General features: G+C 30.7%; 2 protein-coding genes across 17 annotated transcripts in view; both read right to left on the reverse strand.

The window, feature by feature from the left end:
• LOC126699880 (TMV resistance protein N-like) overlaps positions 1-17,568 on the reverse strand; it is a 113,174-nt gene that overhangs the window by 34,134 nt on the left and 61,472 nt on the right. For 9 of the 16 annotated variants that reach the window (XR_007646912.1, XR_007646913.1, XR_007646908.1 and 6 more), the window contains exons 2-6: positions 14,696-14,852; positions 9,872-10,347; positions 2,670-3,292; positions 2,310-2,525; positions 342-2,182 (exon numbers count right to left, since the gene is read on the reverse strand). The exons of the other annotated variants lie outside the window; for them this stretch is intronic. Coding sequence is in view for 1 of the 9 variants with exons in the window: in XM_050397848.1 (XP_050253805.1) it covers positions 353-2,182; positions 2,310-2,525; positions 2,670-3,292; positions 9,872-10,347; positions 14,696-14,852 (3,302 nt within the window). In the remaining 8 variants the exon portion in view is untranslated. The remainder of the gene's footprint in view (positions 1-341; positions 2,183-2,309; positions 2,526-2,669; positions 3,293-9,871; positions 10,348-14,695; positions 14,853-17,568) is intronic. 16 annotated transcript variants of the gene reach the window in all.
• LOC126699831 (disease resistance protein RUN1-like) overlaps positions 1-17,568 on the reverse strand; it is a 104,757-nt gene that overhangs the window by 25,592 nt on the left and 61,597 nt on the right. The gene's annotated exons all lie outside the window — the stretch shown is intronic.

The following is a 17,568-nucleotide window of genomic DNA, read 5'->3' on the forward strand; positions in this document are numbered from 1 at the left end:
TATTGTTTTTGCACCTTAAAAAATTCTAAAACAATGACGAGTGAAATTAAAAAGCATAGAACAGACTGCACTTATCTTTTTGTCTCTTGGCCATGTGACAGATTCACTAAACAAGTAACACAATCACTAAACCAAGATGACCCTAATCATTGTTTAATTCATAAGACTCTGTTTTTTATATGCATATCAAATTAGCTAGGAGTATTGCCATTCTTTGTTTCCAATTGCTCTTATTGACAACTCTAGTCAAACATGTGGTGGGCAATCCATTAATAAATGTACACTAAAAGAAAAAAGAAAAAGAAAATGCAGAAACCAACAGAGGAAAGACAGTGACTTACTGAAAAGTTGATTAAGCATCAGAGTTACTGTCATTAGATTCGTCCCAATCGCTTAACTCCTCATCACAGTCCTTGTACTCACTTGACTCCTCACAATCAGATTTACCATGGGCTTCTCTGTGCCTTTTAATCCTTTCTGGGTTTGGTATGTCATTAGAGCTTCCTTCTCCATTGGGTCCTGCCCCATTGTAATCATCACGACTGCGCTTGACTTTGTGACATTCCACTGCCACTGACGAATTGCCGAAATTATGATGGAGAACATCCATGCCGTCATAAGGAGTGACGCTGCTGTTGCTATACTGGACCATTGTTCGGTCAAGATCTTCTATGTCTTTCTTATATATCATACGGATCCCCAATTTTTTTACCTTCAAGTTTGAATCACGGGCTTTGATTTCAATCTTTATCTGACTGAATCCATTCACATCAGCTTCTCGCAATACTTTATTTGTTTCCTCGTCCAAGAATTGAGAAGCCACATAGAATAGCCAAAGGTGATCTGATGAAAACCAATCAGTTAAGGTATAGGCATCATAAATTTTTTTTCCATTGGCTATCAACAAATAGCAATTCCCAACATTTTGATTAAGCCCAACGCAAATAGCAATTCCCACCACCTTCTTAAACAAATGAGAAGCTTGTTTTATTTCCACTTCATTCCCCATGCTTTGGTGGCTAAACCACTCAGGAATTTCACTTCCAGGAATAACAATGTCATATGAACTTTTTAGGAATGAGAGACGTAGAGAGAGAGGAAGCTTGAGGGACTTTTTTATCCCTGAGATAAACCTGTCTATGCAGCTTTGATTGTCAGCCAATTTAAAGCAATTTTCAAGACTGAGAGATGGTTCCAATGAATCGCTTGGTTTTAATGGATCTGTTAACATTTCCAGTGAGATACAACCTTTTGCCTCCACGAGTTCAATATTCAATGGAAGCTTTGGCAATGATCGAAGACTTGTGCAATTATTCAAGTGCAACCATTTCAAATTCGAAAGTCGAATGATGCTTTCCGGAAGGCAAACAAAATCATTTCGATCTAGATGCAACACTTCCAAAGAGATTAATGAACCAATAATATCATTGGAGATTGCCGTGAGATTGCAGTGACTTAAAAGCAAGTAGGTCAAATAAGACGCAGGTGATAGAGATAGAGAAGAGAATAGCAAGTCGATGGGATGAGGACTTGTTGGCATTGAATAAAACGGGAGGAGCTCATACCTCGATTTATTAGATGATAACCCCTTACATTTTGTTAATACTAGCCGATGAAGATGTTTTAAGCGACCAATGGAAGAAGGGACCTCTCTTATGGCAGTTTCCCACAAATCCAACTCCTCTAGACTTTCGGCATTCCCTAGGTTCTCTGGCAGTCTATCCAGTTTTGAGCAAAACTGAAGAGAGACTTTTCTAACCGACTTTAAATTAAAAATGGTATTGGGTAAATGCACAAGATTTTTGCAAGTATTTACATACAACTCAACAAGGTCAGTCAAATGCTCAATTGACGTGGGTAGTGTTGTAATTGCAGTATAACCTAAATAAAGGTTGTGTACACGTTTCATGTTTCTCCCGAAGCCTGGAATTTCTGTTAATTTTGAGCACCCAGTAAGATTAAGTTGCGTAAGACACTCTATTTCAAACTTGCATGGAAGACTTGTGAGGTTCGTGCACCCACCTAAATTAAGAATAGTAAGCTTTTTATGAGTTCCAATTGATGGGTCAATCCTACGTAAATTTATACAATTTTCAAGAACCAAACTCTTAAGATTTGGGACGTTATTGATGTCTGGGCCTTCAGTAAGCTTTAGAGCATTGAATTTCAAATTCTCAAAACACTGTTAAAAGCCAAAAAAGAAAAAGAAGAAAAAAAAATAGTAAAACAATTAGCTTCTACAAACAAACTTACTATAAAAATAAATTAAAAAAAAAAAAAAAAAAGTAGTATAAGGGTACCTAAATTACCTTTGATAGGAAACTTGATGTCAACGATTTTGAACGGTGCTCTTTCCATTCAAGAACTCTTAAGCTCCTAGGAAGATGTTTGAGACCATGCATAAGTTGAACACCACAAATTTTAAGCAATTCTAGATTTTGCATCTTTGAAAAGGCCTCAGGATTCCATTCTACATTTTTTGGTTCATGCATCTCTAGTCCTATGCATTGAATTTTCTTTGTTCCCTAATAATAAAAACAAGAGGGATTAGTATAAAATGTATAATTACTAGACTAATATAATTTAAACTCCATTATTATTTATAAAAAAAAAAAAAATGTTGAATAATAAAGATATATGCTTATTAGTTTCTTTCAATAACCCCTTACCGTATTTTCTGTCAGCACATTGTTGATGTCGTCAAATGACCACAATCTACTACGTTCCTCAGGAAATTTGCACTCTTGACAAACTATATCTCGACCCATTTCTTGTAGTAAATCATGCATCCACAATTGATTTTTATCCAATTTAATGAGAGACTTATCAATAAGAACCCTCAATCCAATTTCAGCATGAAGCTCAAGATAGTCTAGTATTTTTATGACATAATCTCTATTCTTGAGATTAAAAAAGCATGCGATATTTAAGAAAATATCCTTCTCTTTTGATTGTAGTCCATCAAAACTTATTCGAAGTACATTGAGAATTCCTCTGTCACAAAATTCAATCATGAGCCTCTTCAATTCACATTTCCATTCATCAATGCTTTTTTTGTACAAGAAAGAACCCAAAACTTCAAGAGCCAAAGGAAGCCCCTTACAATAATCTATAAAAGCTAGAGATAGCTTTCCATAATCTTCAGGTGGATGGTCCATTTTCAAAGCTTTCAAACTAAAAAGTTGAAGAGCTTCCTCATGATTCAAGACTTCAGGCTCATAAATTTCATTTTCATTTACTTCATGCGACTCCAACAAATGCTTATTTCTTGTTGTTATCATAACTCTACTACCTGAACCAAACGAACAATTCTCCCCAGCTAACTTCTTCAATTGGTCTAATTCATTTACGTCATCAAGAACAAGAAGAATCTTTTTGTTACGAAACCTATTCTTGATCATTTGAACTCCATCATCAACATCTTGTAGATTCAAATTTTTTAGCAACAAAAGTTTTTTCAAAAGTTTTTTTTTGTAACTTGCATAAACCACCACATTTTTCAGATTCTTCCCTAACGTTAGCAATAAAACAGCAAGCTTCAAAATGATTGGAAACCATTCTATAAACAACTCTTGCAAGAGCTGTCTTACCCATTCCTCCTGTCCCCCAAATTCCTATAATGCGAACATCATTTGACTCTATAGTTAAGTATGACTTCAATTTCTCAACTCGTGATTCCATTCCTATTAGTTCCGTGGTATGCGCTGTATTTCTCAATTTATTTAATACCTCTTCCACAATGTCTTGGATACATTCTGCCTCAGACCTACAAAGAAGAGAGAACAATAAGTTGTGAATTTGAATCCATGGCATTAAGTTTAGTAGGTTAAAACTGAAATTGGGATTCTATTTTGTCTTAAGCCAATTAATATATAGTTTTCTATTCACTCAACATAATCAAACACAGGATTTCTACTTCTTCTTTTCTTTTCCACACAACATTTTGATAACAAAGAAAGGTCAAGAGTCTCGTAACTCAATGCAATTGCTTAGTTCTCTCCATGTGGAAAACTTAGATTCAAACCCCCTAAGAAAGTCTAGAAAATTGAAGAGGATTATATAGGCTATCTAAAATTTAAGATAAAGCAACACCCAAACTACTCTAGTAAAATTACTCCAAAAGAGTCTTAAAAGCACAAAATTAATTATATGATTCAGTATGAAATCTTGTATTACATGACAGATGTGAACTTTCTTTTCTATCCAATTCACAATAAAAATTAAATATGAGCCTTTTATCATGATTCTACCATCCTGTGATTCAGTATGTCACCATGAACATGTATGTAGGTATGTTTACGGTCCAAAAAAGGAATAAAGAGAAGGAGTATTCTTTTTATTATTTAATAGAAAGAATTATGTCAAATAGGATTACCTATTTGTCTAATTACTACAACCATCATTAGGCCCCTCCCCGCTATAAATGTAGTTTTGTGTATAATATATTAAAGTGAAAGTTCAATAAAAATCCAAATCATTATGTATATTAAATTAAAATGAAAGCTAAAAAGAAAGTTTAATTTAGAATCGAAAATAGATTCTAAATCAACTCCAATTTTGTGCCAAGTATCCTTTTAATTGCCCACAATTTGATGCCAAGTTTCCTTTTTAATTTCCCACTAATTTGATGACAAGTGTCTCTATATTTTAAAAGAGGCTTCAAATTTTTTTATTTTTTTTTGAGAGGAAAGGAGGCTTCAATTTGCATCAACTGTCTTCCATCTCTCATTTATAAAAATTATAAAAAAAATTATAAAAAATAAAAAAGTCATTCCGTCTCACATTTTGCATCAAGTGTCGTTACATGTAAATTCATGAATCTGAGAATAAAATTTATACATATATGTAAAATTTTAAATTTAAAGTGTCATTACATGTAAAAGTTTATTATATGTATATGTAAAATTTTGAATGTATAATACTTACAACCCATTCAAAACTATTTTAAGTCCACCTAAAACTATTTCTAACCCCTTTTATGTGGATATATCCCATATAAAACCACTTCTAATCTTTTTAAAACTAATTCAAATTTCCTTGAAAAATTATAATTGGACAAATTATGAATTTTAACGTAAACGTATATCCTACTCTAAAACTGGGTTATTCATATATTATTTGAAAATGAACACACACACACACACAAAAAAAAAAAATATATATATATATATATATATATATATATATATATTGCATTACAATAACAAAAATTAAGTAACCAAAAAAATTTCTTGTCTTTTCAAAAATAAAATAAACAAGAATGAACAATTTGCATGTTTTACCAAATAAAACTGTTACAAGGATTTTTTAAGAGTTGACAAAATACAGGAATGACCATTAATAATATTAAACTTTTTTTTTGAGGAAGAATAATATTAAACTTGTGTAAGAATTTTAATATGCATCTAATTATGTTTATTTTTAAATGCATACATGCATATGAATGAGGATAGAAGCTAATTAGATTCTAATTACACTTAAGTTTGTGCCAAATATCATAACAATTAGATTTCACATACTCTAATTTTGTGTGAATCGCCTAAATTATTTCTAACCTATTCAGAACTATGTCAAGCCATAAAATGATCACTTCTACTAATTCTACTTGAAGCCCAGTAAAAACTAGCTAGTTCCACTCATTTTAACCATTCCAAGTTTTCTTTAAAAGAAAGAAGAAGGGGAAAAACGCCTATCGTATTTTGTTATATAAAAAAACAATTATTAATTTAAGGATAAATTTCAATGAAAATTCGTATTATATTCTAAAAATTGCCTATTCCTTTTCATTATATCTTCATAATAACTCAACTTTCGAAACTTACATGAAAACTATAAATAGGGAATAAATTACATACATGACAATAACAAAAATTACGTTAAGAAAGATTATTAATTATGTATATAGATAATTCAGCAAACAACATTTTATTTTCTTTTAACTAAAATAGTGCAATTAATAATGAGTAATTTACATCTCTTGCAAATGTTATCCTTACAAGATTTTTCAAGAATTGATAAAAATTATAGAAAGTAATATTATAAAATTAGATAAGAACCTTTAATATGAATCTAATTATAAGTTTGTAACTAAATGCGTCTATATTTATATACAAAGAGTTACATGCTAGTAAAAAAATTGATTTGAAGCTCTTTCTTTCATTAAAATTTTAGTTTGCCTAATTATTTTTTTTTTAAATTTCATTAACTCCTTCACTGCTTTAAATGTAATTAATTATGGGTCGATTTCAAAAGATAACTGTCTCTTCTTCAATCATTCCCCCCCCCCCCCCCCCCCCTCCTCACTTCCCATCATTTATGATTTTTTTTTTTTTTAATCTTTTTAATTTGACAAGTTTAAGCTCATCATATTCTGTTCTTCAAATTTCGTTATTTACTTTTCAACCACTTAACGATAGCTGTTTTGGTAATTAAAATATGAAACCAACAAAAATTCATGTTTTTGAAGGGCTAAAAATGGGCTAGAGATCTAGGGGGTGTTTGGTAAGTGTTTTCAAATAACAATTTTCAGTTTTTAAACAACATTTCACGCATTTTTACACAATTTTTCACCTACACGTATTTCCATGAAAGTTTTTAAACAACAATTTTCAGTTTTTAAACACATGTACCAAACGGACCCCTATATTTTTGTTGTTGGTTGGACTAATTTTGTTATATGTTTGGGCTCAGGATCAAACTAGGGGGCCGAGAAGAATTTGGAAGAATTTAATTATCAAAAGTTACCATCTCATGGGAAAAGTATCATGAAATTCGTTGAAAGCTAATTTAGATCTTATTTTTGATAATCTAAATTTAGATTCTTATTTATGGTTTATCCATGGTAGAAAGGTTATAGTAGAAAGAAACTAAATCTAGATTTTTATTTGTATTGTATTTTTTTTTTTTTCAAACAATAGCTAAGAGTGTTGTATCTTAATTGGTTGGTATATTCTATTGCGTGCGAAATTTTTTTACCCCTTTTAGAATTACTCTTATCTTATATGAGATGGATCTTTTGACGTGTGAGAAAATTTCTACCATTTTTAAAATTTCTCTTATCTTATATCTTAAATGAGATGGATAAAATCTAAATTTAAAATTAGATATTGTTATTTTTATAATAAAAAGAGTTTTAATCGGATTCTTTTTTACACAAGATAGAATTTCTACTCTAACCTAATTTAAATGTATATGTATGAATGTTGTGGATATGTTAATTGTCGTATTGTATTTGACCCTGCTACTGTGTTATTTCTTGCTTTCTGCTTTGTCTTTGGTTCTCCTCTCTCACTGCTGGTTCCTTGCTCTATCTGACTATCTTGCTTGCCTTTGATTTCGGTTTCATTGGTTGGTCGTATATTTTTCTTTTCTAGGGTTTCTAGGTTTGCTTTGGGAATTTTTCTTGGTTCTTTTAGGCTGAATATTAAGAAGATATTGATGGAGAGGCAAGTGATATGCACAGGTAAGGAAAGACAGAGAAAACAGACAGGCATAGTGAGAACCGAGAAGAAAGAAATTTCAGAGGTTGATGGACTGATGGGCAGCCAGTACTCGAATTGTGTCTAGTGGTGGAAGATCAATTAGTTTTCCTTCATAAGGTGCACAAGGTGGGATACATAATCAGCACCGAAGGTTACAACCCAACCGTGTGGAGATCCCCAACAACGTTTTTCGTGAATTGTAGGTAGTTTTAACAAGTAACATTTGTTGTTGCAGAGATTAATGAAAGATCGCAGATCAGAATCAAGTTTATCGGAAAGCATTAGCCATGGAAACAAAGACCAGCTTGTAGTTTCCAAACAAGCAGAACTACAGGGGTTGCAAAACGTTAAAATCGCTTTAATATCTTTGAAATTTGGTGTTAGTTTTCAAAGAGAAATTTTAAAAATGGTAGAAATTTTCTCACACGTCAAAAGATCCATCTCATATAAGATAAGAGTAATTCTAAAAGGGGTAAAAAAATTTCGCACGCAATAGAATATACCAACCAATTAAGATACAACACTCTTACCTATTGTTTGAAAAAAAAAAAAAATACAATACAAATAAAAATCTAGATTTAGTTTCTTTCTACTATAACCTTTCTACCATGGATAAACCATAAATAAGAATCTAAATTTAGATTATCAAAAATAAGATCTAAATTAGCTTTCAACGAATTTCATGATACTTTTCCCATGGTAACATCCTGTTAACATTAGCCGATGAAGATGTTTTAAGAGACCAATGGAAGAAGGGACCTCTCTTATGGCAGTTCCCCACAAATCCAAATCCTTTAGACTTTCGGCATTCCCTAGGTTCTCTGGCAGTCTATCCAGTTTTGAGCAACACTGGAGAATGATATCTCTAAGCAACTTTAAATTAAAAATGGTATCAGGTAAATGCACAAGATTTTCGCAATTATGTAAAACCAACGAATCAAGGGCAGTCAAATGCTCAATTGACATGGGTAGAGTTGTAATTGCAGTACCACCCAAATAAAGGTTTCGTACACGTTTCATGTTTCTCCCGAATTCTGGAATTTTTGTTATTTTTGAGCAACCATAAAGATTAAGAGTCGTGAGACACTCCATTTCAAACTTGCTTGGAAGACTTGTGAGGTTCTTGCATCCATTTAAATTAAGAATAGTAAGCTTTTTATGCATTCCAATTGATGGGTGAGTCGTAGATAAATTTATACATTCTCGAAGATCCAAAGTGTCAAGATTTGGGACTCCACTAATGTCTGGGACTTCAGTAAGTTCTAGAGACTCACTCATATTGATGAATTTCAAATTCTCAAAACACTGTTAAAAGCCAAAAAAGAAAAAGAAAAAAAAGAGTGAAACAATTAGCTTCTACAAACAAACTTATTAAAAAAAAAAAAATAGTGTAAGGGTACCTAAATTACCTTTGATTGGGAACTTGATGGCAACAATTTTGAAGGGTACCCTCTCCAATCAAGAACTCTTAAGCTTCTAGGAAGATGTTTGAGATCACGCATAAGTTGAACACCACAAATTTTAAGCAATTTTAGATTTCGCATCTTTGAAAAGGCCTCAGGATTCCAATCTACATTTTTTGGTTCATGCATCTCTAGTACTATGCATTGAATTTGCTTTGTTCCCTAATAATAAAAATAAGAGGGATTAGTATAAAATGTATAATTACTAGACTAACATAATTTCAAATCCATTATTATTTATATATAAAAAAAATATGTTGAATAATATAATAAGATATATGCTTATTAGTTTCTTTCAATAACCCCTTACCGTATTTTCTGTCAGCACATTGTCGATATCTTCAAATGACCACAATCTACTACGTTCCTCAGGATCTTTGCACTCTTGACAAACTATATCTCGACCCATTTCTTGTAGTAAATCATGCATCCACAAATGATTTCTATCCAATTTAATGAGAGACTTGTCAATAAGAACCCTCAATCCAATTATAGCATGAAGCCCAAGATAGTCTAGTATTTTTATGACCTCATCTTCGTCCTTGTGATTAAAAAAGCATGCGATATTTAAGAAAATATCCTTCTCAATTTTTTGTAGTCCATCAAAACTTATTTGAAGCACATTGAGAATTCCTCTATCACAAAATCCAATCATGAGCCTACCCAATTCACTTTCCCATTCACTAATGCTTTTATTGAACAAGAAAGAACCCAAAACTTCGAGGGCCAAAGGAAGCCCCTTACAATAATCTACAAAAGCTTGAGATAGCTTTCCATAATCTTTAGGTGGATGGTCAATTTCAAAAGCTTTCAAACTAAAAAGTTTAAGAGCTTCATAATGATTCAATGCTTCAGTCTCATATATTTCAGTTACTTTATGCTTCACCAACAAATGCTTATCTCTTGTTGTTATCATAACTCTACTACCTGAACCAAACCAACAATTCTCCCCAACTAACTTCTTCAATTGGTCTAATTCAGTTACATCATCAAGAACAAGAAGAATCTTTTTGTTACATAACCTACTTTTTATCATGCCAACTCCCTTAAGATCATTGTGTACCTTCAAATCTCTATCATTCAAAAGTTCCCTCAAAAGTATTTGTTGTATCTTATGTAAACGACATTTTTCAGATTCTTCCCTAACATTAGCAATAAAACAGCAAGCTTCAAATTCACTGGAAATCATACCATAAACAACTTTAGCAAGAGTTGTCTTACCCATCCCTCCTGTCCCCCAAATTCCTATAATGCGAACATCATTTGACTCCATAGCTAAGTGTGACTTCAATTTCTCAACTCGGGTTTTAATTCCTACTGGTTCAACAGTATCTGCTGAGAATATATTACTCAATTTATTTGATATCTCTTTCACAATGACTTTGATACATTTTGCCTCAGACCTACAAAAAAGAGAGAATAATAAGCTGTGAATCTGAATCTACCAGTGCAGGATATATCCATAATATAAATTTAGTATATATATGGCATTAAGTTTAGTTTGTCAAAACTGAAATTGGGACAAATAGATGTAATCGAATGCTTCTTTTTTATATTATTTTTTATAATAATGTAATTAAACGCTTCCAGCCAAAATCCAAAGAGCTACCCATATTAGTTTTTTTTTTTTTTTTGTTTTTTTTTAAAGGAAAACTACCCATATAGATATTGGGTTATCAACTTACCATCGTTCATTTTTAGCAATACAATTATGAACTGTTCCTTGATTCCTTTCTTAATTTTCATAAATAATTGTGGTTGAAATTTCCTAGATTTTACATCTTCAATCTTTAACATGTTTTATACCTCTTTATGTGTAATTTCATATGAAACGTTTCCCTACTTCCCAAGATCTTGGCCTTCCAAACTAGAGCTTTAATTTACAGGGAGTAAGGAAGAAGAAGAAAATCTATGAACGGGAGGGAAAACGAGCAGCTGCAGAATATTTAGAAATGAGGAAATTCAATGTCATCATCCAATCCCATTGCTTACGATAGTAATGGTCATTAATAAGTCGAGCAATGTTAGGGACAAATTTTTTTTTTACTAATTTGTCATGTGACGAGTTATGAGTGGTGGAGATGTGGATCCATCATTTGACTGTCATGTGACAAGTTGTGGCAATAGCTATGGGATTTATTGTGTTCTTAGCATTTTCCTTAATAAGTCTACTAAATCTATCAAAATAATCATTATAATAAAATATAAAAAATAAAAGAACCTACTAAATAGCCTTGTTGACCATTAAACAGTGGAATCTTTCTCTTTGTTTATTTGTATTGTACATCAAATCATTAACTGTTTTAATTGTTTCAATTGTCGCCCTTAATTAGTTACTATGAACTACAAATAACAAAAATTGACATAAATTGACTTATGCCTGCCTAAGAATATTATTCCATGCAAAATTACAATATATTTGGTACAATATATGAGAGTTTTAGAATTATATAACTATCGGTCATTTAGTTATTGTCACCAAAACATTCACATTAAAATTAGCTATAATTATATAAGCTGATGTCAAAATCACATCAAATCATATATTATAATACTTAAAATTAGGGTTAATTAAACCAACATTCCTTAAGATTTATTGAGATGACACTCGTCCCAACAACATTTATATAAATAACACTCATTCCTCCTTTTGAGGGTTCTATAAACCCAACATGTAAGTCCTACTTTCTTGCTCTAGATAGAAGATGTGCCACAAGACATTACTCATGTACTTTAGGCAATTTAGCCTTGTTTGATTAATGAACTTCATTTGTCCTCTTCTCAAAAAAGGATAAAAAAAAAAGTCATACTTGATAAATCTCCATATTCATTGATGAACCCATATAAGTGTGACCCTTCCTGCCGGGACAATACACAGGACATGACAACTTAAATGTCTTATTTGTGATGTTGAGTTTATTCTTTGCTATTTATATAATGTGAGCAATTTATACATAGCTTTTATTTATGTTAAGATCTATAGGACTTTTTTATTTGTTGTATTATTGTAGAAATTTGATTTATGACATACTTGCTATAAATAACTCTTTTCATGGTTAGATCCTAAAGAAATTTCACTTCTTCATGAATTTATCTTGAATTAGGATTGTTAGTATCTAAATATTTAGTCTTAAATGTTTAGGTTCTAATTGTATGTTGGAAAACCGAGAACAAAAACTAGTCTAGAATAAGATCTTAGTGTCTTTGAAGTGGTTTAGACATTGCTCAAGTTGATATAAGTCAAAATTCAAGAACGTACAAATTGCAGAAAAATGAATTCAGAAACTGAAGAGCTCGACCTATCAAGAGGGACCTTCAACCGATCGAACTGTAATTTGCTAAATTTTAATTGATTTGAAGCACTTTTTTTTGTTAAAATTTTAGTTTGCATAATTATATTATTATTTTTTAAAAATTTCATCAACTCCTTCACTATTTTTTAAATGTAATTAAGTATGGTTGGATTCCAAGAGATAACCATTTCTTCTTCAATCTTTTTTCCCCCTCACTTCCCACTATTTAAGATTTTTTTTTTTTTGGGGGTATCTTTTTAATTTGACAAGTTTAAGAAAAGCTCATCATATTCTCTTCTCCAAAAAAAAAAAAGCTCATCATATTCTGTACTTCAAATTTTGTCATTTACTTTTTAAAATATGAAACCAACAAAAATTCATGTTTTTGCAGGGCTAAAAATGGGCTAGAGATCTATATTTTTTGTTGTTGTTTGGGTTTAATTTTATCGTTCGTTGGACTAATTTTTGTTATATGTTTGGGCTCAGGATCATACTAGGGGGCCGAGATGAATTTGGGCCGAATACTAAAATCCCATGTAAACATATATTCACCTAGTCTTACTTTTATTATATATATATTTTTTATTCTTTATATTTATATATATCTTTGTGTTCACCTAAGCGGAAGCGAAAGCATAAAGTATAGAACACAGTAACACACGGGAGTTACGTGGTTCAGCCTAACGGCCTACATCCACGGAGGAAACCCTAAAGGGTTACATCAATAATATATTAGAGTGTAATACAAATCCTGTGTTACAATGAAGTATAACATGTGTATATATAGTAGACTAAACCCTAGACTAATAGACTTCTAGTACAAGTAGGAAACTTGGCTTGCACACAAAGTAGAATTAGGCTTGGGCTTATGCTAATGGGCTAATATATCTTTAACACCCCCTCTCAAACTCAAGATGGAAGCTTGATGAAATCTTGAGATTTGATAAGGTTGAGAAGGTCTCTTGAATGAAGTTTGGCTCTGTGACGGTAATTTGAGGAAGGCAATAATCTTACAGTGTTGATGCGACTTCTAACAGTGGCTTGACTATACCGGAGAGTTTTGACGGCAGCAGTAGGAAGCCAAAGAAGATGAACGCAGCGAAAAAAAAAACACCGAGGAAGACAAAGATTGCTCTTAAAAATACCGCAAGGACAGAAAACCATGGCCACAAGAAGGTGGCACTGATACCATGTTAAATATTAGCATTGATACACTATGTTGAATATGCTAGTATAGATGCGGAAGCGAAAGCATAAAGTATAGAACACAGTAACACACGGGGTTACGTGGTTCAGCCTAACGGCCTACATCCACGGAGGAAACACTAAAGGGTTACATCAATAATATATTAGAGTGTAGTACAAATCCTGTGTTACAATGAAGTATAACATGTGTATATATAGTAGACTAAACCCTAGACTAATAGACTTCTAGTACAAGTAAGAAACTTGGCTTGCACACAAAGTAGAATTAGGCTTGGGCTTATGCTAATGGGCTAATATATCTTTAACATTTATTATATCTTTTTTTCATTCTTTATGTCTAAAGTTTTCTACCATTTCAAAAATTTAAATAAAAAAAAAAGTTTTCTAAATGAGACAACTTTTTTGACTGGGTGGTACAAGAGACACAAATTGCAGATAAAGTAAAAAAATAAAAAAGAATAAAAGTTCTAATATACATTTACACACGCTTGAAAGAGTACGATTTTGGTTGAAATGACTTAGGGTCACAGTTATAGCTGCTTGCATAATAAGAAAAAGGTACTACATTTTAATTAATCAAGTCCAAAATTCGTCTGCCGCTTTGTTTGGTTGAAATGTTGTGCAAATATAGTTTTTTTTTTTTTTTTTTTGTATTTTTCAATATTTTGTAGCATTAGAAAAAATAAGTTAATGAAAATCTACACTGAAAAATTATGACTTATTTTTAGAAATTATTTTTTATTAAATTTTTTTGAAAAACAACTATATCTCAAGCAAATAAAATAAAGAAAGTTAAGAAATATTTTTTAGTTGTTACCAAATATAGAAAAATTAGATAATATTATAAAAAATACTTTTTAAAAAATGACTCATTCTCTAGAAATTATCATTATCAAAACGTGTAAATATATATAGTCATTATAGTTAACATGTTAATTTATATTAACATTATTTATTTTGCATTTAGTTTTTTATTTTTTCTTTACATATATCAAAAATAAAAGAAGAGAGGAAATGTTAGTTTTTGTATTCAAAAGAAAGAGAAAAAAAATTTTAAAAATAAAAAAAATTTAATATGAAATGTCTTGTGAAATAAATAATTTGATATAAGATATTTTAAAAAGGAAGTAAGTAAAATAGAAAAAAAGTAGATCCTTATCTAAAATACAAATAACTTTTTATACAAGATGCACATGCTTTAAACGTGTGTGTAAGTGTAAAAAATGCTAGTAAAAAAAAAGCACGATCTTACCTTTGATGTGGCAGTAAATGCTCGCCGGATAAATTCCCCACTTCTCTCATAGCATCCTTCCATTTCTGGATCTTCTCTCTGTCGATTTTGTCATTCTTCTGATGTTCGTCAAAGGCTTTTTCAAATGGCCCAGTCTGCTTCCGCACGTCGGAGGGATCTACGTGGTAAAAGACGGGCACCACTTCAAGTCTCTTATTTTTTTTGCATTCAACAATTTTAGCAAGTTCATCCAAGCACCACTTGGAATCGGCATATTTTTCTGAGAAAACAACGATTGCATAGTAGGAGTTTTCTATTGCTTGTATGAGCTCAGAAGCAATCTCTTGTCCTAGTTGGAGTTTTTCGCTGTCTCTAAAGGCTTGAATGCCTCTCAATCTAAATGCCTCGTGTAAATGGTCTGTAAAGCTATGGCGGGTGTCCTCACCCCGAAAACTGAGAAAAACATCGTAGTTTGAACCAGGATTTGAAGAAGAAGATGATGACAATGATAAAGAAGGTGTTTCGGAGCTAGCGGAAGCCATTGGAAACTTAGTAACAAGCTTTTTTGTGGAAAAGCTACAAAGGAAGTTACAGTACAAGGAAAATGGATACCTGGAAAGAGAGTTATCAGAGCTTTATGAGACCTTACTTTCTGTAAGAAGAATGCTCTATGGCAAGGAACGTAAAGCTAGCTCTAGTAAGATGAATAGATAGAGATGTAGGCAACGCTGGTATGGGAAATATGGACTGATAGGAACAAGTTTATATAGACAGATATCAAAGGCTTGCACTTGGCTTAGAACGCAGCACAGCAACCTGCAGACTGCAGTGTGAACTTGGCTTAGAATTAGGGACTTTCGTGCATGCGGGCCAACGAGCATGATGACCGGGTTATAAAAAGAAGAGTTATTGGAAAATTACTCTTTGATTGGTTGGTAGGGAACATTTGTACTGTAGGAGTCCTTCCAAGCAGTTTCCTGTACATTTTCTCTCTCTCTCCACATATATATATATATATATATATATATATATATATATATATATATTATTGCCAATTTAATTTATATTATTTTCAATTTGTAGCAATTTAATCTTTACCATCAACTCATTAAGAAAAATTGATTTAAAATTGAAAATAACAACAACCAAATTGACAATAACAAAATGTAGGGAACCAAATTGACAATAACCCTCATAAAAAAAAAAAAAAAAATTTGACAATAACCCCAAACTTTAGTGACTAAAATGATATTTTCACCTAATTAATATACTATGTACATTTTCATACCGCCAATAAACTCTTTCTGCTGTTTACATTATAAAAAAAAAAAAAAAAAAAGTTCTCATCAATACTATAAAGGGCGAAAAAAATGTTTGAGAGTGATGTACTGTTCTTTCTAATTGTGATGAACTGGTGGTGGTACCAAGTTTTTCTTAATCTTAGAATGAAATTAATTATCCTACTCATTAAAGCATAAATAAACTAGAAAGAGAAAATTGATAAAAAGAAACATTTAAATGGGCCTAGGGAAAAAAATAGAGTCTTGTATAATCTTGTATAAGGATCTGTGAAAACTGAACTAAATTTATAAAAAAATAAATAAATAAAAGTATATATTATATAATAAAAGTTGAATATTAAAAAATAAAGAGTAAAATACTATTTTGGTACCTAAATTTTATCAAAAATTTATTTTTCATCCTTAAACTTTAAGAAATTCATTTTTTGTCCCTAAACTATTGAAAAGTTCATATTTTATTCCTAAATTGTTAAAAATGTTTTGTTTATGTCCTTAAACTTTACCAAAAGTCTGTTTTCATAAGTATTTTTTTTCATCCCTATTTTTATCTCTAAACTATTGAAAAAAAATCTTTACAAAATTTAGGGATGAAAAAATAATTTTTTAAAGTTTAGGGACAAAAAAAAATTTTGATAAAGTTTAAGGACCAAAATAGTATTTTACTAAAAAATAAACTATAATTTTTTATTAATTTTACATTATCTATAATCTATCTACAAAATATATAAGTGGAAGTTATTTGACTTTTGGTTAAATTTATAATATTATATGCCACGAAAACTTTTAAGACCTCACAATTTACAAGTCATTATTGTTATATATATTTTTTAATTGAATTTAAATTTTATTCTTTATTTAAATATTCCATTATAATCTTAGTACTTAATGCTTTCTTTAAATAGTAGAATATAAATTCTTTATGCAAACACAGTTATAATGAATGCCTCATAGTAGAATATAAAGTTCTACGTACAAACATAATCATAATAAATGTCTATTAATAACTACCATAATTATCAAATTTTAAATTAAAAAATATATATATTATGTTATATTTCTCATGTATTGCATGTGTTGCTAAATAATTTAGAATATTTTAGTAACTATAATGATTAGTCTTTCCTAAATACTTCCCAAGTATTTTCTATTGTTTTCTTTTTTATTTTTAGGTTATATAAAGAATACTCTTAGGGCAATTGTTAACAAACTATTTTAGGAAAGATAGACACCACTTTTATGAAAAACAGAAAAAACTATCAAAAACATTAATTTCTTTTCTTTTCTTATAAAAACTTTCCTAAAATAAGTCACTAACCAATACCTTTAGAGAATCTGTTAACATTTCCCCTTATTTTTAAATTTTTATGTTGGTAAAGTAGTGATGCAAAGTGAAATAAAAAAAAATATTGAAAAATGAGAAATTGGTGGGAGATACAATATGAAAGAGAGGGAAATTTTTGTCTCATTAAAAATTGTGATTGGAATTCAGTAATTTTGGTTAAGCTAGAGTAAGCAATCATGATAATTAGCCATTTAATAAAAAAAAAAAAAATGTCTCCATGTAAAAGTCAAGAGCCTTATAATTCAGTAGTA

Source organism: Quercus robur, chromosome 9 (assembly GCF_932294415.1).
Source record: "Quercus robur chromosome 9, dhQueRobu3.1, whole genome shotgun sequence".
Taxonomy (NCBI): Eukaryota; Viridiplantae; Streptophyta; class Magnoliopsida; order Fagales; family Fagaceae; genus Quercus; species Quercus robur.